General features: G+C 42.2%; 1 protein-coding gene across 1 annotated transcript in view; it reads right to left on the bottom strand.

The window, feature by feature from the left end:
* Nucleotides 1-27,893, bottom strand: part of LOC130275783 (nuclear pore membrane glycoprotein 210-like) — a 134,070-nt gene that overhangs the window by 99,382 nt on the left and 6,795 nt on the right. The window contains exons 2-8 of the mRNA XM_056524188.1: nucleotides 17,018-17,154; nucleotides 15,739-15,870; nucleotides 15,556-15,652; nucleotides 5,524-5,674; nucleotides 5,173-5,305; nucleotides 3,054-3,212; nucleotides 439-507 (exon numbers count right to left, since the gene is read on the bottom strand). Of these exons, the coding sequence (XP_056380163.1) occupies nucleotides 439-507; nucleotides 3,054-3,212; nucleotides 5,173-5,305; nucleotides 5,524-5,674; nucleotides 15,556-15,652; nucleotides 15,739-15,870; nucleotides 17,018-17,154 (878 nt within the window). The remainder of the gene's footprint in view (nucleotides 1-438; nucleotides 508-3,053; nucleotides 3,213-5,172; nucleotides 5,306-5,523; nucleotides 5,675-15,555; nucleotides 15,653-15,738; nucleotides 15,871-17,017; nucleotides 17,155-27,893) is intronic.

Below are 27,893 nucleotides of genomic sequence, written 5' to 3'. Positions count from 1 at the left end.
GACTCCCGCGATCAGGCATCTAATCCCCTATCCTTTGGATAGGGGATAAGATGTGTAAGCACCGGAGTACCCCTTTAATTTATTTTGTACTTGTCTAAGATTAGACAGAGTTTCGGAGTCAAAGGGTAGATTGAGAAATATTTTATTTTTGTATGGACTTCCACCACAGATGGTGAGGCCCAGACACCACCAGTAGAAAAAAAATGTAAGAAGCTTTGGTCTAGAGCAGTGGTCTTCAACCTGCGGACCTCCAGATGTTGCAAAACTACAACTCCCAGCATGCCCGGACGGGCATGCTGGGAGTTGTAGTTTTGCAACATCTGGAGGTCCGCAGGTTGAAGACCACTGCTCTAGAGGATCGCTTTAAGAGATTCTAAGTATGATTATTAGGCAGACAATCACAAACCTAATAAAAAAAATTAAATAAAAAAAGGTTACCTAAATATCCAGGTTCAACCACGTAGATGGTACCATTTGGCAGCCTAGAAGCTCCCTGCATACGGATATGTAGAAAATCATTAAGGAAAAAAAATGACTGCCAAAATATTTAAAATGGGGTTCCTACAATCAAATATTACACTTCTTAGTGCCATCAAGAAGCTGCCTCTAGTGTCAACAGCACAAATCCAAAGAGAATCCAGGCAGTGGGAATGAGCTTTTAGGTATTTGTGCCCATCGGCTATGGGCACAATAGAAGAACAAATCAAACAAACACTATGAGGCACCATAACAAGTGTGTAACCGCAATACCTAGACAGGAGTACCGATGCTTGTATCTACGGATCTCCCACCGGCAGTCTCCAGCTGACACAGTATCTCTGCGAGTGCCAGCAGCGCATGCTCAGCGTCAAATATGCTGCGGATGCACTCCCGTATGACCCTACCCATAAAAGGTATATCATATTGCAAGCAAATCTGATTGTTAGACATAATGCCTTCCCATGCAGTAAAAATTGTAAAAGCTGGTATACTTACCTTCGCAGCTCCCCTGCAGCTCTCACAGTTAGATCTTTTGGTCCCCACTCCTACTGCACAGGAGCAGAGATCAGAATATCTGACAACGGGAGCTGTAGTAAGTAAGCCAGATTTTATTATAATTTTTTTTCTGCATGGGAACGCATTTGTCCATTATATTTGGACAGAATACCCCTTAAACTTGAATGTGATTAAGCTGCAATACCAGAGACAGCCCATGGACAAGTGTAGAAAATAGTAATTCTTCTAATTTTAAAGTCCTATACTGTGCAGATTCAAAATAAAATAGTACATTTCTCTAGAAGCAAACACCTTTAAAGTGTACCTCCGATAGTATTGTCAATTTCATGACAAACCATGCAAGCACTGTGCACAATAGTCAGTTTCCTAAATTACATTAAAGTTAAAGGGGTATTCCAGGAAAAAACTTTTTTTTTTTATTATATATCAACTGGCTCCAGAAAGTTAAACAGATTTGAAAATTACTTCTATTAGTGAAGTGAAGGTTGTTCTTTTCTGTCTAAGTGCTCTCTGATGACACGGTTCCCGAGACACGTGTCATCAGAGCACTTAGAAAAGAAAAACCTTAAAGGGGTACTCCGGTGAAAACCTTTTTTCTTTTAAATCAACTGGTGCCAGAAAGTTAAACATATTTGTAAATTACTTTTATTAAAAAATCTTAATCCTTCCTGTACTTATTAGCTGCTGAATACTACAGAGGAAATTCTTTTCTTTTTGGAATGCTCTCTGATGACATCATGAGCACACTGCTCTCTGCTGACATTATTATAATAATAAGTCTTTATTTATTTATTGTTGTCCTTAGTGGGATTTGAACCCAAGGTCCCAGCACTGCAAGGCAGCAGTGCTAACCACTAAGCTACCATGTTGCCCTTAGCATACATCTGCTATGCACGGTTGCTAAAATGGACAGTGATGCACAGAGAGCACTGTGCTCGTGATGTCATCAGTGTTCCAAAAAGAAAGGAATTTCCTCTGTAGCATTCAGCAGCTAATAAGTACTGGAAGGATTAAGATTTTTTAATACAAGTAATTTACAAATCTGTTTAACTTTCTGGCACCAGTTGATTTAAAAGAAAAAATGTTTTCAACGGAGTACCCTTTTAACTTCAGAAGCTCATAAGTACTGAAAGGATTAAGACTTTTTAATAGAAGTAATTTACAAATCTGTTTAACTTTCTGGAGCCAGTTGATATATATATAAAAAAAAAGTTTTTTCCTGGATAACCCCTTTAATGGAATCAAATTAAGTAGACAAGTAGGCTAATCTCCCAGAACACTAATGGATGAGGCAGACCCCTATATTTTTTCTGTTGAGGGACGCTCAAATCAAATTAAAAAAAAAATAAAGGAGGAGGGGGTGAACTAACTCTGAACTTACAAGCTTTAAAAAACCCTGCTGTATGTTATTTCATAGCCATAAACACTGGACAGGCCTGTGCTCGGATTCTAAAACAACTGGATAAAGTGCACATACAACAGAGTCAATTAGTAAAAATCATCATGTGTCCATTTAGCTGCACAATGCCCTGCTGTGACAAACAAAACAATGGGAATGCTTTACACAGCAGCATTCTCCTCCCTCAACACATCTGAAAAGTGGGCTGTCCAAATCAGTACAAAAATGTATATCCCCGCAATATCTTTCCCTTCTATATTTTCTACCTCTGATGTAGAGTCACAGATATATTTCCCCTCAGTTTCCAGTACAAGCGATTTGCCGATAATTGGAGGGGCTATGGTGACAAGCACGTGTCTGCAGCTGGTGGACTCGCGCCATGACAATTATCCACTCCAAGTATTTTCGCACAGCTGGTCGGGCCAGTGCTTACACAGAGCTGCTTGTTTGAGATCTGGTTTGCCCCCTCCCACTCTTGGATAGACAAAATGACACAGTTCGCATGCTATTTGTAGGCCACTGCAGTACAATATAGTTACTGTACTTTGCCCACAAGTCATTACTTGCTTCTAAAGTGGTGTCATTGACAAAAGTTATACAGGATAAACTAAGTGCATAGGACATGTGGAAACCAAAGACAATCGTCACACAAGGATATTCTTATGAACCAGCATAATGTTGGTTTGACCCTTCTGCAATGCAGTGACAGTGGATGTGCTTTGGAGCAGCTTGGCTACTGGCTTATGCTTGTTACCCTCATGGGCAGGAACGTGGTTCTGTAGTTCTAAAGTGTATTGATCAGATGGCATAGCCAAATCTGGAGATAAAAACAAACGAGTGAAAAAGAGCATTAAAAACTTGCATTATGGAAGAGGTTAAAAATATATCTTTTCATATTTTTAAATCTAATGCTTAGGATGACAATTTCTACTTATGGAGATATGCACATAGCCTTTTGAAAACCCATAAATCACCTGCTCTTTTGAAGACTGGTCAAATGGAAAAGCTTGTGTCCAGAGGAGCAGCGACAGCTCAGTTCCGTGGCAAATCCCGCTTGCTCACGCCAGGCGTGACCATGCGGGATTTGCCGTGAAACTGAGCCGTTGCTCTGAGCTCAGAGGAGCCCATGTTGTTTTATCCCCCCCGATTCTTTTGAAAAAAAGGTACTCCAGATTTTTCAACAGAAAGGGAAAGTGCTACGGTCCATATTTTTTCTCTCTTTGCACATTGCAATATATGACACAAAACCCTACTGATAGGGTCCAATATAGGGAAACTAGATTGTGAGCTTCAATTGAATGGGACTGAGCTACACACATTGGAATTTCATATGGATGTTATCATTTATTAAATGCTTAAAGGAGTAGTCCAGTGGTGACTCAGTGGTGAGCAACTTATCCCCTATCCTAAGGATAGTGGATAAGTTGCAGATCGCGGGGGGTCCGACCGCTGGGGCCCCCTGCGATCTCCTGTACGGAGCCCCGACAGCCCGCGGGAAGGGGGCGTGTCGACCTCCGCACGAGGCGGCGGCCGACACGCCCCCTCAATACAACTCTATGGCAGAGCCGAAGCGCTGCCTTCGGCAATCTCCGGCTCTGCCATAGAGATGTATTGAGGGGGCGTGTCGGCCGCCGCTTCGTGCGTGGGTCGACACCCGCGATTTGGGCCGAGAGGGGATACGTTTTTCACCACTGGACTACCCCTTTAAATCTATACGAATTCCTCTCCTGAACCACAATCCGTTACCTTCAATGGTAATACATGCCATAATTTGTACAATGCAGATTTTCAAACACTAACATGTGAATTCACGTGCATATTAAAGTCAGAAATCCATGGGAATGCCTGAAAATTTCTGACTGATTAGTGACAGATTTTTAGGACCGAAAAATCCATAGTGTGCACAGGGCCTTAAAATGGGTTACTATAAAAAAAAAAAAAAGAAAAAAAAAAAAAAAAAAAAAAAAAAAACACCTTTTGACAGGTTGCCCAGACATGTCAAAAGCTTTGATCATATGGGTCAAAGGCAATCAAAACATGTCAACAAATAAGGCAATCAAAACATGTCAACAAATTTTTAATGATAGATTCACATGTGGCAAAGGGCAATGTATCTTTAAGGGAGACCTGCACTGAGAACAGGCAAGAATATAAAAAGATGGGCTAAAAAGAAATCTACCATGTAGATTTTACAAGGCAAGTCATGTATGTACTGTATACGGGAACAGCATTCCCTTCACCAACAAAAGATATGTGATATTGATGCCCTATTCTAATACACCATCAGTATAAAAGTCCCAGGAAAGGGAATCTATCAGCTGTATTTGTTACTTCAAGCTGCTAGCGCCATTGGATAAGTGTCAAGGCTGCGGCCACAGCCAGACACACCTTTTTACTTGCCATCACCTCCCAAGCTCCTGCTTGGCTGATGTACAGGCATATGTAGGTTAATCAAGGAGGGACTAAGAGGTGAGGACAAGCAAGAAGGTGCACCAGGGTGTGGCACTTGAGCAGCCTAGCCCACCTCCTTGACACTTGGCAGAGAAATAAAAAAGGTCATTTTGTATGGCACAGTTTGCTTTTATACCAAAACAGCTATTCAATGGTGCACGCAGTTCTAAGTAGCAAAATAGTAAATCGATTAAAAGGTTAACTTTAAAAGGGAACTGGTAATAAAGAAAAAAAGAAAAAAAAGAAAAAAAACACCCACTCATGGCCTCTATGGCGATATGAAATTACAGTGCATGAAACAGACCAATGAATTAAATAAAATCTACCTGTAATTTTTCCATTTTTGCATTTCTGAACTTTGTATTTTATAGAGGAACCAACAAGTAGATAAATATCAGATGCTGGATTCAGAAGAATGTTTTCTAGAATAAGCAGTCGGACCTCTGTAGGATTCAAGTTCTGCAATGACACCCGGCAAAGCAAAAAGTTACATTCATTTTATCACACAAAAAATTTAAGAGCATTTACTACCTGGATTGTATACACTAAATCAAGTACTTTATCATTTGACGATTGTAGTACAAAGCACAGCTGTAGTAAAAAAATAAAAAAATCAAAATAAATAAATGTTTAAAGTCTTCAAAAACTATGCCCCACAATGGTCCCAATTCACTTACCTCATATACTGGTTCCAACATTCTTGCTCTTAGTTTGGAGCTTCCAGTCTTTATTCCAGACACCAAAACTGTGTCACCCTGTTTTGCAACTTTCTCCATCTCTAATATGTGGGTTGGAGGTACATAGGTGGACTCCAAAAACTTAAGAATTCTAATACATAAAAGAAGAAATCAAAACTTACTTTTTCAATGTATTTATTCATTAACTTTGAAGTTTTGTTAAATAGATTTATCGCAATGGGTCAGGCTGTCAAATCTGTTGGATTCTTACACTAAAATTACACTCTAAAATACAGGAATTTAGGTGCACTACTGTGGTAGATGTATACAGTGACATTGGCTATCCCTCAACACTGATGTTAAAATTGAGACATTCACCAGTATATTCTTAGATGAAGGACATACCAGAGCCCACACACACCAGAGCCCACCATCTAAGGATACACTGGCGAATGTCTCAATTTTAACATCAGTGTTGAGGGATAGCCAATGTCATTGTATACATCTACCACAGTAGTGCACCTAAATTCCTGTATTGTTCTAATTGTTACACATCCACACCGTCTATCTGGTGTAGGAGGCCATTGTGGCACTTGTAGTCTGTTGCAGGCATCCCCCATTGTATGCATTTTTATGCTGGGGTTCACCCTTAGCAACAGACCACAAGGGTAGGATTTGCTCCCCCAGTATATATGCACAACTGCATTTGGGGTTGAGCACCTCCTGCCATTTGAGACCACATCTTTGTTGTTTAATTCTTACACTATCTAGTCTCAATTTAAATCAACTATTAGTTGGCTCAGATTGAGCCAGATTTTTTGCCTTAATTTTGGTGTATTTTTGGCCCATGCCGTCACATCTTAAAGAAAACTTGTCACTAAGTTTAAAGGGGTACTCCGCTGCTCAGCATTTGGAACAAACTGCTCGCGACGTCATAGCCCCGCCCCCCATAATGTCACGCCCTCCCATAGACTTTCATTGAGGGGGTGGGGCTTGACATCATGAGGGGGCGAGGCTTTGACATCACAAGCTCCCGGTTCTAGCTCCAGCGTTCGGAACAGTTTGTTCCAAATGCTGAGCAGTGGAGTACCCCCTTTAACCCTATATAAAGGAGTGGCAACACATAAGGGTTTATATTATGTGTCCTACCATGCCTGGATGTTTTCGGCACATCTTTAAGTGTGGAGAAAACAACTTATATAAATGTCACACATAGTATGTAAATGAGGCAAGTAGTCGCCAGATGCTGAAGTAGTCCCTGGGCTGTAATCACACCTATTCAGGCTCAGATCACTCCTATGCAGGCATGACAGAGCCCAGTTGTTCCGACTCAGACTCTGCAGTTTTTTGTACTCCGAGTCCCCAACTCCGACTCCTCTGTATTAATATGCGAATGTATTTATAAACACACAGTTGAATCCAAGAAGCTGTTCCACCAAGTTCTTCTAAGCTCTTCTAGCAGAGAGAGGTAGTTGGGCAGAAGCTGCTGCCTTCTTTTTGTGTGCTGATCTGCTGCTGAAGATAGGGCAGTGGGAGGATCCAGGAAGGGGCATTTATTATAAAACATGATTTCCCTAGTAGAATCCCATAGTAATGTTTAAAGTTTAACCCCTTAAGGACCAAGGGCGTACAGCTACGCCTTTGCTCCCTGGTACTTAAGGACCAAGGGCGTACCTGTACGCCCGTGGGAATTTCGGTCCCCGCCGCACGCCGGGCGGGGACCGGACCGGGGTGACTGCTGATATCTATCAGCAGGCACCCCGCGCAAATACCCAGGGGGGGGGTCATCAGAATTCACACTTGCGATTTGCAGCTATTCCGGGTCATACGGGTCTATAGTGACCCGGAAAATAAAGGGGACCGCGGATGTCCTAGACACCCACGATCCCCTTGAAGCAATAGGAGTGAGGTGACAGGGGTGCCACCCCTCCTATCTCTGCTATTGGTGGTCTAGACGCGACCACCAAAAGCAGATCGGGGGCGGGGGGGCTTTACTTTCGGTTTCCCCGTTCTGCCCACCCACAATAGGCGGGGCAGGACGGGGAAACTGACAGGGACCGGCGCCGAAGATCCACTTACCCATCGGCAACAGCTGCGGGCGACGATCGGCGGAAGAAGAGGACGGCGACGCAGCTCCCTGGATCAGACGGAAGCCGGTGAGTTACTTAGCAACATCTGGAGGGCTACAGTCTGAGACCACTCTAGTGGTCTCTAAACTGTAACCCTCCAGATGTTGCAAAACTACAACTCCCAGCATGCCCAGAGAGCCGTTTAGGCATGCTGGGAGTTGCAGTTTTGCAACAACTGGAGGTCTACAGTTTGAGACCACTGCACAGTGATCTCTATACTGTGCACCTCCAGATCTTGCAAAACTACAACTGATAGCATCCCCACACAGCAGTTTGCTTTCTGGGCATGCTGGGAGTTGTAGTTTTGCAATATCTGGAGGTCCACAGTTTGGAGACCACTGTGCAGTGGTCTCTAAACTATAGATCTCCAGATGTTGCAAAACTGCAACTCCCAGCATGCCTAAACAGCAAACAGCTGTCTCTGCATGCAGGGAGTTGTAGTTGTGTACCTTCAGCTGTTGCATAACTACATCTCCCATGCCTTTCGGCGATCAGTACATGCTGGGAGTTGAAGTTATGCAACAGCTGGAGGCACACTGGTTGGAAAATACTGAGTTAGGTAACAGAATCTAACTGAAGATTTTCCAACTAGTGTGCCTCCAGCTGTTGCAAAAGTACAACTCCCAGCATGCACGGTCTGTCAGTACATGCTGGGAGTTCTAGTTTTGAAACAGCTGGAGGTTTGACCACCCATGTGAACGTACAGGGTACATTCACACTGGCAGGTTTACAGTAAGTTTACTACTTCAAGTATGAGCTGCGGCAAATTTTTCGCCGCAGCGCAAACTCCTAGCGGTAAATTCACTGTAAACCTCTGCCAGTGTGAACGTACCCTAAAAACACTACACTACCACATAATAAAGGGTAAAACACTACATATACACCACCTTACACTGTCCCCCCAATAAAAATAAAAAAACGTATTGTACGGCAGTGTTTCCAAAACAGAGCCTCCAGCTGTTGCAAAACAACAGCTCACAGCATTTCCGGACAGCCACTGACTGTCCAGGCATGCTCAGAGTTTAGCAACAGCTGGAGGCACCCTGTTTGGGATTCCCTGGCGTAGAATTTCCCTATGTCCACCCCTGTGCAATCCCTAATTTAGTCCTCAAATGCCCATGGAGCTCTCTCACTTCAGAGCCCTGTCGTATTTCAAGGAAACAGTTTAGGGACACATATGGGGTATTTCTGTACTCGGGAGAAATGACACTACAAATTTTGGGAGGCTTTTTCTCCTTTTACCCCTTATGAAAAGGAAAAGTTGGGGTCTACACCAGCCTGTTAGTGTAAAAAAAAATTATTTTTTTTTACACTAACATGCTGGTGTTGTCCTTTACTTTTTATTTTCACGAGAGGTAAAAGGAAAAAAAAGACCCCCAAAATTTGTAACGCAATTTCTCCTGAGTACAGAAATACCCCATATGTGGGGCGTAAAATGTTCTGCGGACGCACAACAAGGCTCAGGAGTGAGAGCGCACCATGTACATTTGAGGCCTAAATTGGTGATTTGCACAGGGGTGGCCGATTTTACAGCGGTTCTGACATAAACCCAAAAAAATAAATACCCACATGTGACCCCATTTTGGAAACGACACCCCTCACGGAACGTAACAAGGGGTATAGTGAGCCTTAACACCCCACAGGTGTTTGACGAATTTTCATTAAAGTTGGAAGGGAAAATTAAAAAAAAAAAAAAATGTTTTTCACTAAAATGCTGGTGTCACCCTAAATTTTTCATTTTCACAAGGGAAAATAGGAAAAAAGCCCCCCAAAATTTGATTTGTAACCCCATTTCTTCTGAGTAAAAACATATCCCATATGTGAATGTAAAGTGCTCTGCGGGTGCACTACAATGCTCAGAAGAGAAGGAGCGCCATTGGGATTTTGAAGAGAAAATTTGTCCGGAATTGAAGGCCACTTGTGTATACAAAGCCCCTTTGGTACCAGAACAATGGACCCCCCCCCCCCACGTGACCCAATTTTGGAAACTACACCCCTCATGTAATTTAATAAGGGGTACAGTGAGCATTTACGCCCCATAGGTGTCTGACAGATTTTTGGAACACTGATCCGTGAAAATGAAAAATTTTATTTTCCATTTGCACAGCCCACTGTTCCAAAGATCTGTCAAACACCAGTGGGGTGTAAATGCTCACTGCACCACTTATTAAATTCTGTGAGGGGTGTAGTGTAGTTTCCAAAATAGGGTCACATGTGGGGGGTCCACTGTTCTGGCACCACGGGGGGCTTTGTAAATGCACATGGCCCCTGACTACCATTCCAAACGAATTCTCTTTCCAAAAGCTCAATGGTGCTCCTCCTCTTCTGAGCATGGTAGTTTGCCCGTAGTGCACTTCAGGTCAACTTATGGGGTACCTCCAAAAATGTGAAATTTGGGGGGAAACATTTTAGTGAAATTTTTTTTTTACATATGCAAAAGTCGTGAAACACCTGTGGGGTATTAAGGCACACTTCATTCCTTGTTACATTCCTCAAGGGGTCTAGTTTCCTAAGTGGTATGCCATGTGTTTTTTTTTTTTTGCTTTTTTTTTTTGCTTTTCTGGCACCATAGGGGCTTCCTAAATGCAACATGCAAAAACCATTTCAGAAAAACTTACTTTCCAAAATCCCCTTGTCGCTCCTTCGCTTCTGAGCCCTCTACTGCGCCCGCCTAACAATTTACATAGACATATGAGGTATGTCCTTACTCGAGAGAAATTGGGCTACAAATATAAGTATACATTTTCTCCTTTTACCCCTTGTAAAAATTCAAAAATTGGGTTTACAAGAACATGCGAGTGTAAAAAATGAAGATTGTGAATTTTCTCCTTCATTTTGCTGCTATTCCTGTGAAACACCTAAAGGGTTAAAACACTTACTAAATTTCATTTTGAATACTTTGGTGGGGGGGGGGGTGCAGTTTTTATAATGGGGTAATTTGTGGGGTATTTCTAATATGAAGATCCTTCAAATCCACTTCAAACCTGAACTGGTCCCTGAAAAATAGTGAGTTTGAAAATTTTGTGAAAAATTGGAAAATTGTTGCTGAACTTTGAAGCCCTCTGATGTCTTCCAAAAGTAAAAACACGTCAATTTTATGATTCAAACATAAAAGTAGACATATTGGAAATGTGAATAAAATTTTTTTTTTTTACTGGAATATCCATTTTCCTTACAAGTAGAGAGCATCAAAGTTAGAAAAATTTTCACATTTTTCATAAAATTTTGGGATTTTTCACCAAAAAAGGATGCAAGTTACCACAAAATGTTACCACTATGTTAAAGTAGAATATGTCACGAAAAAAACAATCTCGGAATCAGAATGATAACTAAATGCATTCCAGAGTCATTAATGTTTAAAGTGACAGTGGTCAGATGTGCAAAAAACGCTCTGGTCCTAAGGTGTAAAATGGCCTGGTCCTTAAGAGGTTAAGCCAACAATCTGAGTTTACAAGTTTTTATAGCCTTAGCTGAATGACAGCAATTTTTCCAATAGTTTACAGCTTCAGTCTTGAACTATTGACCCTCCATTCCCTTCACTTATACAAGTGTCTCTAGTCCTGCAAAAAACATATTTACTTAATCCCTTATCAGTGAGAGGCTAGGTTACCCATGGGTTCCCTGTAACAACCACCCCACTGGCGTTTGACAGGTCTTTGGAATAGTGGGCTGAGCAAATGAAAAATTTTAAATTTTCATTTTCACAAACCACAGTTCAAAAAATCTGTCAGACATCTGTGGGGTGTAAATGCTCACTGTACCCCTTATTAAATTAAATTCTGTGGGGGGGGGTGTAGTTTCCAAAATGGGGTCACGTGTTGGGGGGGGTCCATTGTCCTGGCACTATGGGGGGCTATGTAAACATACTTGGTCTTCAAACCCGGACAAAAATTCTCACCAAAAGCCCAATGGCCCTCTTCTTCTGAGCATTGTAGTTCGCCCGCAGAGCACTTTACATCCACATATGGGGTATGTTCTTACTCAGAAGACATGGGGTTACAAATTTTGGGGGGGCTTTTCCTATTTTCCCTTTTGAAAATGAAAAATGTAGGGCAACACCAGCATTTTAGTTAAAAGATTTTTTTTGTTTTCCCATCCAATTTTAACGAAAATTGTGGGGTGTTAAGGCTCACTATACCCCTTGTTACATTCCATGAGGGACGTAGTTTCCAAAGTGGGGTCACATGTGGGTATTTATTTTTTGGCGTTTTCTGTCAGAACCGCTGTAAAATCAGCCACCCCTGTGCATATCACCAATTTAGGCCTCAAATGTACATAGTGCGCTCTCCCTCCTGAGCCTTGTTCGCCTGCAGAACATTTTATGTACTCAGGAGAAATTGCATTACAAATTTTGGGGGTCTTTTTTCTTTATACCTCTTGTGAAAATAAAAAGTATGGGGAAACACCAGCATGTTAGTGTAACATTTTTTATTTTTTTTACACTAACATGCTGGTGTAGACCCCAACTTTTCCTTTTCATAAAGGGGTAAAAGGAAAAAAAGCCCCCAAAATTTGTAGTGCAATTTCTCCAGAGTAGGGAAATACCCCATATGTGGCACTAAACGGTTTCCTTGAAATACCACAGGGCTCCGAAGTGAGAGAGCTCCATGCGCATTTGAGGACTAAATTAGGGATTGCATAGGGGTAGACATAGGGGTATTCTACGCCAGTGATTCACAAACAGGGTGCCTCCAGCTGTTGCTAAACTCCCAGCATGCCCGGACAGTCATTGGCTGCCCGGAAATGCTGGGAGTTGTACTTTTGCAACAGCTGGAGGCACACTGGTTGGGATACCTTCAGTTTGGTTGGAAAATACAGAGTTAGGTAACAGAACCTGTGTGCCTCCAGCTGTTGCAAAACTACAACTCCTAGCATTTCCGGACAGCCACTAACTGTCCAGGCATGCTCGGAGTTTAGCAACAGCTGGAGGCACCCTGTTTGGGAATCAATGGCGTAGAATGAGAGTTGCAGCTTTGCAACATCTGGAAGGTTACAGTTTAGAGACCACTGTATAGTGGTCTCCAAACTGTAGCCCTTCAGATGTTGCTAGGCAACTTACCGGCTTCCGTAGTCTGCAGCACGCCGCACCAGGGAGCCAGCCTCACGTCATCGCCGCCCACCGATCACCGCCGCCGATCGTCCCCTCCGCTGTCACCGATGGTAAGTGGACCTACAGCGCCGGTCACAGATGGTTCCATTGTTCTGCTCGCACTACAATGGGTGGGCAGAGCGAGACCAGTATGAGGCGATCGCCGACATGGGTGGGGTCTCAGGACCCCCCCCTGGGCATTTGCACGGGATGCCTGCTGATAGATATTACAGGTACGCCCTGGGTCCTTAAGTACCAGGGAGCGAAGGCGTACCTGTACTCCCTGGGTCCCGAAATGGTTAAACACGCCCACTGACAGGGATTGTGAGTAAATAAAGACTGGCCTTATGGGGTGTTGTGCCGTATACATCAGAGTCCAGTATTTTTTTATTTGTTACTATGATGTAAAGAAAGCCTATGGGGAGTTAGGTGAAATATAGTTTTGTTTGTTAAAATTATAAAAATTCATATCAAGGACCACATTTTTGAGTAGGTCGGAAACCTCCTAATCGTGTTTTCTTAAGCTACTTCTGACTGTAAACTAGAAATATTCAGAATATTAAACCACTTTACACATAATTCGGGATGTCCCGAAACCGATACTAATTATCGTATCGTGGCCGATACCCGGCATTTAAATGGTATCGGGGACTCGTTAACTGTCCCAGATACCATGTCCGATACCTGCTGCAGTGCAGCCCGGCTCCGCTGCCCCGTTTTCCTGCCCGCATCATGGCGTCCCATGGAGGAGCATGTGACACACGCTTAACTGCACCTCCTCCACTGGGCCCAGCTAAACGCTACTGAGGAAGCAGAGCGGAAAATGGGGCAGCAGAGCAGCAACACCTGATGGAGGACAGCCACAGGTATGTCGGCCTGCTGTCTACAAGGGGGGGGGGGGGCATGCTGTCTACAGTGGGCTGCTGCTAATGTCTGCATCTATCTATACTACCTACATGGGGTTAATACCTACTATTACAGGCAATCTTAGTGCAGGTGACCCGGTTTCTACCGCTGCTCACCATGTAAAACATCAGCGCAACTGCAACTTCGCTGCCAAAGCAAATTCCCTGTTCTGCCCAATGGAGAAGAGAGAATCTTGGCTCATACTACAGCAGCCGCCTCCATTGCACACGACTTGTACTTGTACTCTGTCTTAACACCTTAAGGACGCAGGACTTCTATTTACGTCCTGCGCCGGCTCCCGCGATATGAAGCGGGGTCGCGCTGCGACCCCGAATCACATTGCGTCGGTCCCGGCGCTCATCAACGGCCGGGACCCGCGGCTAATACCACACGTCGCCGATCGCGGCAATGTGCGGTATTAACTCTTTAGAAGCGGCGGTCAAAGCTGACCGCCGCTTCTAAAGTGAAAGTGAAACTATCCCGGCTAGTCAGTCGGGTTGTTCGGGACCGCCGCAGTGAAATCGCGGCGTCCCGAACAGCTTACAGGACACCGGGAGGGCCCTTACCTGCCTCCTCGGTGTCTGATCGACGAATGACTGCTTCGTGCCCGAGATCCAGGCAGGAGCAATCAAGCGCCGATAACACTGATCACAGGCGTGTTAATACACACCAGTGATCTGTGTAAGAGATCAGTGTGTGCAGTGTTATAGGTCCCTATGGGGCCTATAACACTGGGAAAAAAAAGTAAAAAAAAAAAATAAAAAGTGTTAATAAAGGTCATTTAACCCCTTCCCTAATAAAAGTTTGAATCACCCCCCTTTTCCCTAAAAAAAATAAATAAAACAGTGTAAATAAAAATAAACATATGTGGTATCGCCGCGCGCGTAAATGTCCGAACTATAAAAATATATCGTTAATTAAACCGCACGGTCAATGGCGTACACGTAAAAAAAATTCCAAAGTCCAAAAAAAGCGTATTTTGGTCACTTTTATACCATAAAAAAATGAATAAAAAGTGATCAAAAAGTGATCAAAACAAAAATCGTACCGATAAAAACTTCAGATCACGGCGCAAAAAATGAGTCCTCATACCGCCCTGTACGTGGAAAAATAAAGTTATAGGGGTCAGAAGATGACATTTTTAAACGTATACATTTTCCTGCATGTAGTTATGATTTTTTCCAGAAGTACGACAATATCAAACCTATATAAGTAGGGTATCATTTTAACCATATGGACCTACAGAATAATAAGATGTCATTTTTACCAAAATATGCACTGCGTAGAAAAGGAAGCCCCCAAAATTTCCAAAATGGCGTTTTTCTTAGATTTTGTCGCACAATGATTTCTTTTTCTGTTTTGCCGTGAATTTTTGGGTAAAATGACTAATGTCACTGCAAAGTTGAATTGGCGACGCAAAAAATAATCCATAATATGGATTTTTAGGTCGAAAATTGAAAGGGTTATGATTTTTAAAAAGGTAAGGAGGAAAAAACGAAAGTGCAAAAACTGAAAAACCTTAAGGGGTTAAAAAAAAGGTATCGGGACATCCCAAATGGTATCGGAACATCCCTAATACATGCAAAATTCCTTTTTTCCCCCTTTGTGTTATGGAACAATAAATTACACCTAATACAGGGACTAACCTGACACTTTCTAAAACTCCAAAAACCAGACAAATGAACAGAATCCCATGGTCAGCACATCAGGTTTTACTAGCAGTTTTGCATTCATTACTTGGTGACTTTTTAACTTCTCTCCTGTCGTCACCTGTTCCCATTTTGTCATCCATAACAGATGACAACAGATGGGTGAACGGGAATATAAGTGTCCATGTACAGAAAATAGACTCTCTGCCATAGACCTATCTAGGTTACTGTACACGCTTGACAAAGATATTTCTCTTACCGCAAAGAATTATGAGAGTCAGAGTATCCATCCACATCAGAATCCTTCACCACTGTCCATTCAAAAGCTAAACCAGCTAATGTACTGAATGTATTCCCTGCAACATACCAAAGCATGAGATATGAATGCATGCATAAAAGGAATTTATTACTAATAGGGAAACCAAGGAATATAATGGTCTACCTTCATAGTCTAACGCTTTTATTTTCAGCTTCAGTGGAGAGTCCTCCAGGTAAAGCTCTCTTGTAGTGGATTCAATCTGAAGGTCATGAATTAAGTCGATGATGGCATCACATCGGAGGACGTGGCCGGTATCTTAAGTAATAAAAAAAAAAAAAAAAAAAAAAAAACTGGAGGAATGAAAGGTATTTATTTACAAGCTGAAATCCTGTGCATTATACAAAATAATTCATTGGATTCCACAAAAGGAATCACGTGCACCAAAGCTGTGGTTCCCCCAGTTATGCAGCTTCTACAGGACAACCTCAAACTAGGGGTTGTCCTACCTTCCCATTTCCTCTTTTTTCCTGCAAGCCTACTTTAGATGTTGAGGCTTAACATAACGGGCAGGAGAACAAATAAAAAGTGTATTAAAATTGTGTGTACTTCTCATTTTAGATCCAATATTTTTATCAATTTTAGGCATATAAATTACAATGTGTTAAGACCAGCAAAGTTTGTGAGTGGATTTGGAAAGAAAAATTCTTGACTTCTTTTTATCCCTTACCCAAAACTAGGAATGGCTACTAAGTAGCGAAAAAATGTAAAGGAAAATATGTTTTTTTTTTACTTCTTGTTTGTTGGCTCTAATTCCAGACTTGGAAACTTCCAAACAAAGAGTTTACTCTATGAACAATGCCTAGATCCCATCCTCTCCTTTTCTCCAAATTTTTTAATGCACATGGACGAGGCGTGGGACACGCACAGAAAATGGGTTTTTATTTTCCACCACTGACTAGCTCAGTGTTTTACAAACAGGGTGTCTCTAGCTGTTGCAAAATTACAACTCCCAACAAGTTTTGCAACAACTGGAGACAAACTGTTTGGAAAACACCAGGCTAGCTGTTCGGGCCAAACACCAGGCTAGCTGTTCGGGCCAAATTTTTATCAAGCAAAGGAAATTCTGATACATTTTTTTTTTTTTCAAATTCTGTCCAAAACCATGTCTTATAGTAACATGCTATAGTTTTAACCAATGTTCCTATCTTTCCCAGATTATTTTGGAAACAGATACCTAAGTGTACAGACTTTAGAAACTGGATTCTGCAATACTGTACTCTAAAAGCAGAGCCTGCACTGAAGACCTATTGATGACATATGAAAATAGAAGTCAGGGTCAGCTACAGAAGTCCCCAGAATAACCATACCATAAATTTGCTATACAGAAGGGTCTGCGACTAGTGTGAGAAAGTACACTGCGCTGACAGGATAAGCAACAAGATAAAAATAGAAATTAACTTACATATGTCTTCTGCATAGATGATACTGGTAAGCCGTGTAGGGTGGGTTGCACGTGCTTGCACCACCGCTTGATTTGAACACCGAGGGTCATAAATGGTTACATGTTCAATACTGGCAACTTCAGGTCTGGTTGATGACCTATCAAAAAATAAAAAAATAATTTTGAAAACTTCTTTTCTAACAAATTTTTCTAAAAAATAAATAAGGGGTTAATCAAAAATCTCCTTGGTTGCATTTATCCATGTTTCAACTTTAAAGACCACGGACGTAAATGTACGTCCTGGTTTGGCGGTACTTCGCGCACCAGAATGTACATTTACGTCCTATGTATGACCTCGAGCATCGGAACGGTGCTCGCGTCATACACAGCGGTAATGTCCGACATCCACGATCGCGCCGATGTCCGCCATTAACCCCTCAGATGCCATGATCAATACAGATCAAGGCATCTGCGGCAGTGTGGTACTTTGAATGGATGATCGGATCGCCCGCAGTGCTGCCGCGGCAATCCGATCGTCCACAGCATGGCGGCCGGAGGTCCCCTCACCTGGCTCCGGCCATCTCCCGGGGTCTTCTGCTCTGGTCTGAGATTGAGCAGACCAGAGCAGAAGATCAACAATAATACTGATCGGTGCTGTGTCCTATACATAGCACTGAACAGTATAAGCAATCAAATGATTGCTATAAAAAATAAAATAAAAAATTGAAAAATGTAAAAATTAAAACTAAAAAAAATAAATTAATTTTAATTGTCCGTTTTTCCCATTTTACCCCCAAAAAGTGTAAAAACATTTTTTTAATAAACATATTTGGCATCGCCGCGTGCATAAATGTCCGAACTATCAAAACATAATGTTAATGATCCCGTAAACTTAAAAAATGTCCAAAAATGCAGCTTTTTTTGTCATATTTTATTCAAAAAAATTTATCAAAAATGATCTAAAAGTTTTATATATGCAAATGAGGTATCAATAAAAAAGTACAGATGACTGAACAAAAAATTAGCCCTCATACCGCCATAGATACGGAAAAATTAAAAAGTTATAGGTGGTCAAAATAGGGCGATTTTATAGATTAATGATTTTGTACAAAAAGTTTTATATTTTTTTTTAAGCGGTACAAAAATATAAGAGTATCTAGCCATGGGTATCATTTTAATCATATTGACCCACAGAATAAAGAAGACGTCATTTTTACCGTAAAGTGTACAGTGTGAAAACAAAACCCTACAAAATGTGCAAAATTGTGGTTTTCATAAAAATTTCCTGCCTAAAAAAAAAAAATTTAAGATTTAAGATTTTTAAATAGAGAGAATTTACAAATCTGTATAAGGCTGGGTTCACACTACGTTTTTGCCATACTGTTTTCAATCCATTTTTCTAAAGAAAACCGTATGGCAAAAAAACGGATGGAACAGTATGGGAAAAAGTAAACCGTATGAGTTTTTAAACAGTTTTTAAAAGTGCATACACTTCCGTCAGTTTTTAAAGAAAAAAAAAAAACATACGTTTTTGAAAATGTTGTCCATTTTTAATGGGAGGGGTCTTGGGTGGGGACTTTAGGATTCAAATGCGCAAAGTAAAAACGTATATGTTTTTCCCGTATGGAACCGCATACATGTGCGTTTCCCATTGACGTCCATGTAAAAAAAAAAAAAAAAAAAAAAAAAAAAAGAAAAAACGATTTTGTCTCCGGTTTAAAAACCGTACTGCAACCGCATACTTTTTTTTTTACATGGACGTCAATGGGAAATGCACATGTATACAGTTCCATACGGGAAAAACGTATACGTTTTTACTTTGCACATGCGCATTTGAATCCTTAAGTCCCCACCCAAGACCCCTCCCATTAAAAATGGACAACATTTTCAAAAACGTATGGTTTTTTTTTTCCTTTAAAAACTGACGGAACTGTATGCACTTTTAAAAACAGTATACTGTTTAAAAACTCATACGGTTTACTTTTTCCATACTGTTCCATCCGTTTTTTTGCCATACGGTTTTCTTTAGAAAAACGGATTGAAAACAGTATGGCAAAAACGTATTGTGAACCCAGCCTAACTTTCTGGCACAAGTTCTTTTGAAAAAAAAAATCCCACCAGAGTACCCCTTTAACATTTTAGGGCATACCCTAAGCGCCATAAAAAGGAAAGTAGTAACCGGTAATAAAATATCATACATAAGAAATCAGATTTTATTTCTCTTATGTATGACAAATGGAAACCAGAAGTAAAAGGCAGAGAGGTATCCGGTGTTGGGACAGAATTAGACAATGACAGCTAGCTAAATGTAAAAAGATAGAAGAAATCAAGGGAGGGCGCACACTATACCATACCATGACCCGGGCAGACTGGCACTGCTAATGTACACTAAGTGCACCAGTATTACTGTGCAGCCTCTCACTAGCACAGAATGGGGAAGAGGCCGAGGGGAACAGAGCAGGCAAATTATATTGGTCTTGTGTATTTAAAGGGGTATTCCAGGCAAAAACTTTTTTTTTATATATCAACTGGCTCCGAAAAGTTAAACAGATTTGTAAATTACTTTAAAGGGGTAGTCCAGTGGTGAAAAACTTATCCCCTATCCTAAGGATAGGGGATAAGTTTGAGATCGTGGGGGGTCCGACCGCTGGGGCCCCGTGCGATCTCTCTGTACGGGGCCCCGGCTCTCGGCCCAGATAGCGGGTGTCGATCCCCGCACGAGGCGGCGGCCGACACGCCCCCTCAATATATCTCAATGGCAGAGCCGGAGATTGCCGAAGGCAGCGCTTCGGCTCTGCCATAGAGTTGTATTGAGGGGGCGTGTCGGCCGCCGCCTCGTGCGGAGGTCGACACGCCCCCTTCCCGCAGGCTGTCGGGGCTCCGTACAGGAGATCGCGGGGGGCCCCAGCGGTCGGACCCCCGCGATCTGCAACTTATCCCCTATCCTTAGGATAGGGGATAAGTTGCTCACCACTGAGTCACCACTGGACTACTCCTTTAAGATTAAAAAATCTTAATCCTGCCAATAGTTATTAGCTTCTGAAGTTTTCTGTCTAACTGCTCAATGATGATGTCACGTCCCGGGAGCTGTGCATGATGGGAGAATATCCCCATAGGAACTGCACAGCTCCCGGGACGTGAGTCATCAGAGAGCAGTTAGACAGAAAACAGCAACTCAACTTCAGAAGCTAATAACTATTGGAAGGATTAAGATTTTTTTAATAGAAGTAATTTACAAATCTGTTTAACTTTCCGGAGCCAGTTGATATATATAAAAAAAGTTTTTGCCTGGAATACCCCTTTAACATTATGCATCCAAACAAAACAGGTTACATACAGATAAAATGTCACCTACAATACTTCAGTATCATGCACACCACATGACCTGCGCAAGAAGCCCTGTACAGAGGCTATAGAGCAGTGGTCTTCAGCCTGCGGACCTCCAGATGTTGCAAAACTACAACTCCCAGCATGCCCGGACATGCTGGGAGTTGTAGTTTTGCAACATATGGAGGTCCGCAGGTTGGAGACCACTGCTATAAAGTAATGGTCATCTAACTGTGGCCCTCCAGCTGTTGAAAAACTACAACACCCAGCATGCAGTGTCCTGTAGTTTTGTAACATCTGGAGGGCCACAGTGGAGACCGCTGCTCTATAGTCTCTGGGGCGACATTGCATACTCGCAGGTACCTTGTGTGCGGCAGGATGGTTTGTTTTTCCCCTGTATAAAATTCAAGTTACAACAGCTGGAGATCGCACAATTCATTAATCTAGTAAACAAAGGATCTTTATCGTCTTGTTACAAATGTATTTCAGACAATAGTATAAAATCTAAGTACAGTATGTGCCCAAGGAATTCTAAGGTACAATACAGACCTTAAAGGGGTACTCCGCCCCTAGACATCTAATCCCCTATCCAAAAGGTTAGGGGGAGAAGATGTCTGATTGTGGGGGTCCCGCCGCTGGGAACCCCCGCGATCTCTCTTGCAGTATCCATATCTGGTGCACGGAGCGAATTATCCAGCCTTACAAAATTGATGGCCTATCATCAGGATTAGACCTGCAGGGGTCCAACTTTCAGCTCCAAAGCCGTTCGTCATTGTCCCCTCACCTCCCTGTGTGTCAGTCATTAGTGTCCCCTTATTTTTTTTAAAACTATTTTTCTACTCTCCACTTCCGTTCCCACGCAGATTCATCATTCTGCCTCTGCTGTTTAGCAGCAGATATATTAGGTCGCCACTCCAGTGTTACATAAATAGCAAATTTCACATGACCGCCGCAGCCAATCAGCAGCCTTGGCATCACGCTCTGTTCTCCTGAGTGAAGTATGACTGTTAATGCCGCTGAAATGGGCACTGTCAGATACAAAAACTTTTGATATGTTGTTAAGCATGTATAACCAATAGGTTTTGCAATTGCTTTCAATAGAAATTTTTCAGTATTTCATACTGAAAACACCAGTCAAACAACTGTCCCCCCTGCCTGCTTGGACACATACTAGTCCTGCTGTGTCCATGCGTCATCACCTATGTCATGGACACACTTCCTTGATTGACAGCTGTGAGCGCAGGGCTCACACCTGGAGGAAAAATCCGCCCACTGTTAGCTTGTGTCCCATTACTGTCAGTGAGGACAAGCTGGGGGTGGATTGGATCGGTGTGGGACTGAAGGTCAAAGGGTGTGGAACATGGATCAGCAATCAGCGTGGGAATGGAGGTGAAGGTAAGTAAAAAAATAGTTTTAAAGATAGAAACCCCAACTGGGGGTTGACAAAAAGATAGGCGCCCCAATGAAATTCTTAGTCAACCTGGCGCCTGGGATTTGTTAAGCCCTGGCATATCCTATGTAAACAATGACGGGGATAGGATACTATACATTGTTCTAACAGCTGGAGGTCCCCAGGGGTGAAATATTGACTATGTATCGAACCCAGAAAACCTCTAGGGGTGGAAAAAAATATCTAAAATTTTCCAAAATTTCAAAAGCTTTCCATTGGAACCTAAAGTACTTTAACCCCTTAACGACGCAGGACGTATATTTACGTCCTGCGCCGGCTCCCGCGATATGAAGCGGGATCGCGCATCATATCGCGTCGGTCCCGTCGCTCATCAACGGCCGGGACCCGCGGCTAATACCACACATCGCGGCGATGTGCGGTATTAACCCTTTAGAAGCAGCGGTCAAAGCTGACCGCCGCTTCTAAAGTGAAAGTGAAAGTGACCCGGCTGCTCAGTCGGGCTGTTCGGGACCACCGCAGTGAAATCCCTATGGGACCTATAACACTGCAAAAAAAAATGTCAAAAAAAAAAAAGGGTTAATAAAGGTCATTTAACCCCTTCCCTAATAAAAGTTTGAATCACCCCCCCTTTTCCCATAAAAAAAATTAAACAGTGTAAAAAAAAAAAAAAAAAACATATGTGGTATCGCCGCGTGCGTAAATGTCCGAACTATAAAAATATATCATTAATTAAACCGCACGGTGAATGGCGTACGCGCAAAAAAATTCCTAAGTCAAAAAAAGCGCATTTTTGGTCACTTTTTATACCATTAAAAAATGAATAAAAAGTGATCAAAAAGTCAGATCAAAACAAAAATCATACCGATAAAAACTTCAGATCACGGCGCAAAAAATGAGCCCTCATACCGCCCTGTACGTGGAAAAATAAAAAAGTTATAGGGGTTAGAAGATGACATTTTTAAAAACGTATACATTTTCCTGCATGTAGTTATGATTTTTTCCAGAAGTGCGACAAAATCAAACCTATATATGTAGGGTATCACTTTAACCGTATAGACCTACAGAATCATGATAAGGTGTCATTTTTACCAAAATATGCACTGCGTAGAAACGGAAGCCCCCAAAAGTTACAAAATGGCGTTTTTTCTTCGATTTTGTCGCACAATGATTTTTTTTTCCGTTTCGCCGTGCATTTTTGGGTAAAATGACTAATATCACTGCAAAGTAGAATTGGCGACGCAAAAAATAAGCCATAATATGGATTTTTAGGTGGAAAATTGAAAGGGTTATGATTTTTAAAAGGTAAGGAGGAAAAAACGAAAGTGCAAAAACGGAAAAACCCTGAGTCCTTAAGGGGTTAAAAAAAAATTAATAAAAAACTTCAGAGACACAGAGATCCCCAGTAATCACTGAAATAAAGCAGGAGAAGTGCTCGGCTGAGTTCGGTCTCTCCTTGCTCAATGAAGACGGTCTCAATCTATACAGGAAGTGGAGACAGCAGCTTCTCCATGTTCACTTTAGTAATCAGTCGGGGGCTCAGCATCTGAACCCCCATCAGTCAAAATTTCTGATTTATCTAGACTTCTCTGCAAGTCGCGTTTCACTTTCAAGTGTTCCTGTCATTTAACCCCTTAAGGACCCAGCCAATTTTTGCATATCTGACCACTGTCGCTTTAAGCATTAATAACTCTGGGATGCTTTTACTTTTCATTCTGATTCCGAGACTGTTTTTCGGGACATATTCTACTTTATGTTAGTGGTAAAATTTTGTCAATACTTGCATCATTTCTTGGTGAAAAATTCCAAAATTTGATGAAAAAAATTGAAAATTCAGCATTTTTTTTTTTAAACACTCTGCTTATAAGGAAAATGGGTATTCCAAATAAATTATATAATGATTCACATAGACAGCTTTGATAAATATCACCCATTGTATATGTCCCGCATCAATATAGACCAAACTACAGAGGATTAGGCCGGTCTATTGTGCGCCTAATTTATCAAAAGGCCCACGGCTTTTGCACAGACTTTGTGATCTATGCTTTAGACTGTTTTTAAACCTGCTCCAACATGGTCTGACATTTCGACGCATTTTCAGCCGATGAGACTTGTCGCTGAAGTCACTTTTGATAAATTCAGCACCAATGCATTTTCCAATGCATTTCTGTCTAAAATAGACTAGAATGCATCATGTTCTAAAAATCCTCTAGAGCAAAAGTCGCAAAAAAGTCGCACATATTTAGACCGACTTTTTGTGCGACAAATTTAGACAAGAAAAACCAGTCTAAATCCTTTGATAAATATCCCCCAATATGTGTAATTTATGTTTCCATCATAAAGTTGACATGTTTTTACTTTTGGAAGACATCAGAGGGCTTCAAAGTATAGCAGCAATTTTCCAATTTTTCCCAAAATTTTCTAAATCGAAATTTTTCGGGGACCAGTTCAGTTTTGAAGTGGATTTGAAGGGCCTTATTAGAAATTCCCCATAAATGACCCATTATAAAAACTGCACCCCTCAAAGTATTCAAAATGACATTCAAAAGGTTTGTTAACCCTTTAGGTGTTTCACAGGAATAGCAGCAAATTGAAGGAGAAAATTCAAAATCTTCATTTTTTACACTCGCATGTTCTTGTAGAGACAGTTTTTGAAATTTTACAAGGGGTAAAAGGAGAGAAATCTTCCTTAAATGTGTAACCCAATTTCTCTCAAGTAAGGAAATACCTCATATGTGTATGTCAAGTGCTCTGTGGGTGAACTACAAGGCTCAGAAGAGAAGGAGCTCCATTGGGCTTTTGAAGAGAAAATTTGTCCAGACTTGAAGGCCACGTGTGTTTACAAAGCCCCCATAGTGCCAGAGCAATGGATCCCCCCCACATGTGACTCCATTTTGGAAACTACACCCCTCATGTAACGCCCCACAGGTGTCCGACAGATTTTTGGAACAGAGGTCCGTGAAAATGAAAAATGTAATTTGTGTGGGGTGGTTCCACTGTTCTGGCACCATGGGGGGGCTTTGTAAATGCCCATGGCCCCTTACTTCTGGCATGTCACATTTAAGAAGCTCCCATGGCGCCAGAACAGCAAAAAAAAAAAAAAAAAAAAAAAAAAGTAACCCACATGGCATACTATTTTGGAAACTACACCCCTCAAGGAATGTAACAATGGATACAGTGAGCCTTAACACTCCACAGGTGTTTGACGACTTTTCGTTAAAGTTGGATGTATACATAATTTAATTAAAATGTAATTATTTTAACTAAAATGCTAATTTCCCCCAATTTTTAAATTTTTACAAGGGGTAATAGGAGAAAATGCCCCCAAAATTTGTAACCCCATTTCTTCTGAGTAGGGAAATACCCCATGTGTGGACATCAAGTGCTCTGCTGGAGCGCTACAATGAGACAGAGAGAGAGAGACAGAGACAGAGAGACAGAGAGAGAGAGACAGAGAATTTGTTTGGAATGGAAGTCAGGGGCCATGTGCATTTACAAAGCCAGAACAGTGGAACCCTACCCTCTACCCCCTACCCCCCCCCCCCCCCCATGTGACCCCATTTTGGAAACTACAACCCTCACAGAATTTAATAAGTGGTGCAGTGAGTATTTACACCCCACTGGCGTTTGACAGATCTTGGGAACAGTGGTCTGTGCAAATGAAAAATGCAATGCAAATGCAAATGTAGTTTCCAAAATGGAGTCACATGTGTGGGGGATCCATTGCTCTGGCACTATGGGGGCTTTGTAAACACACGTGGCCTTCAATTCTGGACAAATTTTCTCTTCAAAAGCCCAATGGCGCTCCTTCTCTTCTGAGCAGCCCAATGGCGCTCCTTCTCTACTCAAAAGAAATGGGGTTACAAATTTTGGGGGCTTTTTCCTACTTTCCCTTGTGAAAATAAAAAATTTAGGGCAACACCAGCATTTTTGTGAAAAAAAATTGTTTTCTTCATTTTCCCACCCAAATTTAATGAAAATTCTACAAATACCTGTGGGGTGTTAAGGCTCACTATACCCCTTATTACGTTCCGTGAGGGGTGTAGTTTCCAAAATGGGGTCACGTGGGTATTTATTTTTTTGCATTTATGTCAGAACCGCTGTAAAATCAGCCACTCCTGTGCAAATCACCAATTTAGGCCTCAAATGTACATAGTGCTCTCTCACTCCTGAGCCTTGTTGTGCGCCCGCAGAGCATTTTACACCCACATATGGGGTCAATTTTGGGGGTCTTTTTTTTCCTTTTACCGCTTGTGAAAATAAAAAAAAGTATGGGGCAACACCAGCATGTTAGTGTTAAAAAATAAATAAATAAAATTTACACTAACAGGTTGGTGTAGCCCCCAACATTTCCTTTTCATAAAGGGGTAAAAGGAGAAAAAGCACCCCAAAATTTGTAGTGCAATTTCTCCCGAGTACGGAAATACCCCATATGTGACCCTAAACATTGGGAATCACTGGCATAGAATACCCCTAACAGGGTGCCTCCAGCTGTTGCTAAACTCCCAGCATGCCTGGACAGTCCGTGGCTGTCTGGAAATGCTGGGAGTTGTTGTTTTGCAACAGCTGGAGGCACCGTTTTGGAAACGCTGCCGTACGATACGTTTTTCCTTTTTATTGGTGCGACAGTGTAAGGGGGTGTATATGTAGTGTTTTACCCTTTATTATGTATTAGTGTAGTGTTTTTTAGGACACATTTGCACTGGTGGGGGGGGGGGGGGGTTATGGCGAGTTTCCTGCTAGGAGTTTGCCCTGCGGCGAAAAATTAGCTGCCGCAGCTCAAACTTGAAGCAGGAAACTCACTGTAAACCCGCCCGTGTCAATGTACCCTGTACATTCACATGGGTGGGGGGGGGGGAACCTACAGCTGTTTCAAAACTACTACTCCCAGCATGTACTGACAGACCGTGCATGCTGAGAGTTATACTATTGCAACAGCTGGAGGCACACTGGTTGGAAAACCTTCAGTTAGGTTCTGTTACCTAACTCAGTATTTTCCAACCAGTGTGCCTCCAGCTGTTGCAAAACTACAACTCCCAGCATGTACTGATCGCCAAAGGGCATGCAGTTATGTAGTTATGCAACAGCTGGAGGTACGCAACAACTCCCAGCATGCCGAGACAGCTGTTTGCGCATGCTGAGATTTGCAGTTTAGCAACATCTGGAGGGCTACAATATAGAGACCACTGCACAGTGATCTCCAAACTGCGGTCCTCCAGATGTTGCAAAACTACAAATCCCAGCATGCACAGACAACAAACTGCGGTGTGGGCATGCTGGGAGTTGTAGTTTTGCAAGATCTAGAGGGCAACAGTTTAGAGACCACAGCACAGTGATCTCCAAACCGAAGCCCTCCAGCTGTTGCAAAACTGCTAATCCCAGCATGCCCAAAAAGTAAACAGCTGTCTGGGCATGCTAGGAGTTGTAGTTTTGCAACATCTGGAGGGCTACAGTTTAGAAACCACTGTCTGATGACCCCCCTGGGCATTTGTGCGGGGTGCCTTCTGATCTATATCAGCAGTCACCCCAGTCCGGTCCCCACCGCGCGAAATTCACACGAGCGTACAGGTACACCCTGGATCCTTAAGTACCAGGATTTCAGGGCGTACGTGTACGCCCTGGGTCCTTAACTGGTTAAGTAAACTTTTGACGTGTGGCACAGACATGTCAAAGTTTAGATCGGTCAGGGTCTTCGTGCAAACACCGCCTGTAAAGCGGGCAGTCGCTTCCCTGGAGCCCAGTCCGACTGATTGCGGGAGATGGATTTCATTATAAGTCTATGGCTTCCTGTGAACAGTCGGACTGAGCGCCGGCCGGGGGAGCCACACCCCGCTTCTCCCTGCTACAGTTAAGGATCGGAGGGGGTCCTCCGCCCCGACACCCTGAGCAACCTAAACTTCTGATGTGTCTGTGAAACATGTCAAAAGTTCATTTATATGACAGTAACGCTTATTGTGGTGTATAGCACTTGTTTGTTTTGCCATCACCGGGGAAGTAAAACATGAAACCAGTGAACTATATACAAGATCCCAGTTCATCATGGTCCTAAAGCTGTGAACGTCGAGAACTGTATTTCACGTTTAATAGCTACAAGCTACATAGAAGGAAGTGATAGTGCACAAGTACAACCCCCTCCAGCAGTATTCTCTGTATAGGTGAACG

The sequence above is a fragment of the Hyla sarda genome, chromosome 6 (genome assembly GCF_029499605.1).
Source record: "Hyla sarda isolate aHylSar1 chromosome 6, aHylSar1.hap1, whole genome shotgun sequence".
In the NCBI taxonomy this organism is placed as follows: domain Eukaryota; kingdom Metazoa; phylum Chordata; class Amphibia; order Anura; family Hylidae; genus Hyla; species Hyla sarda.
This window is presented reverse-complemented; position numbering and strand designations above follow the sequence as displayed.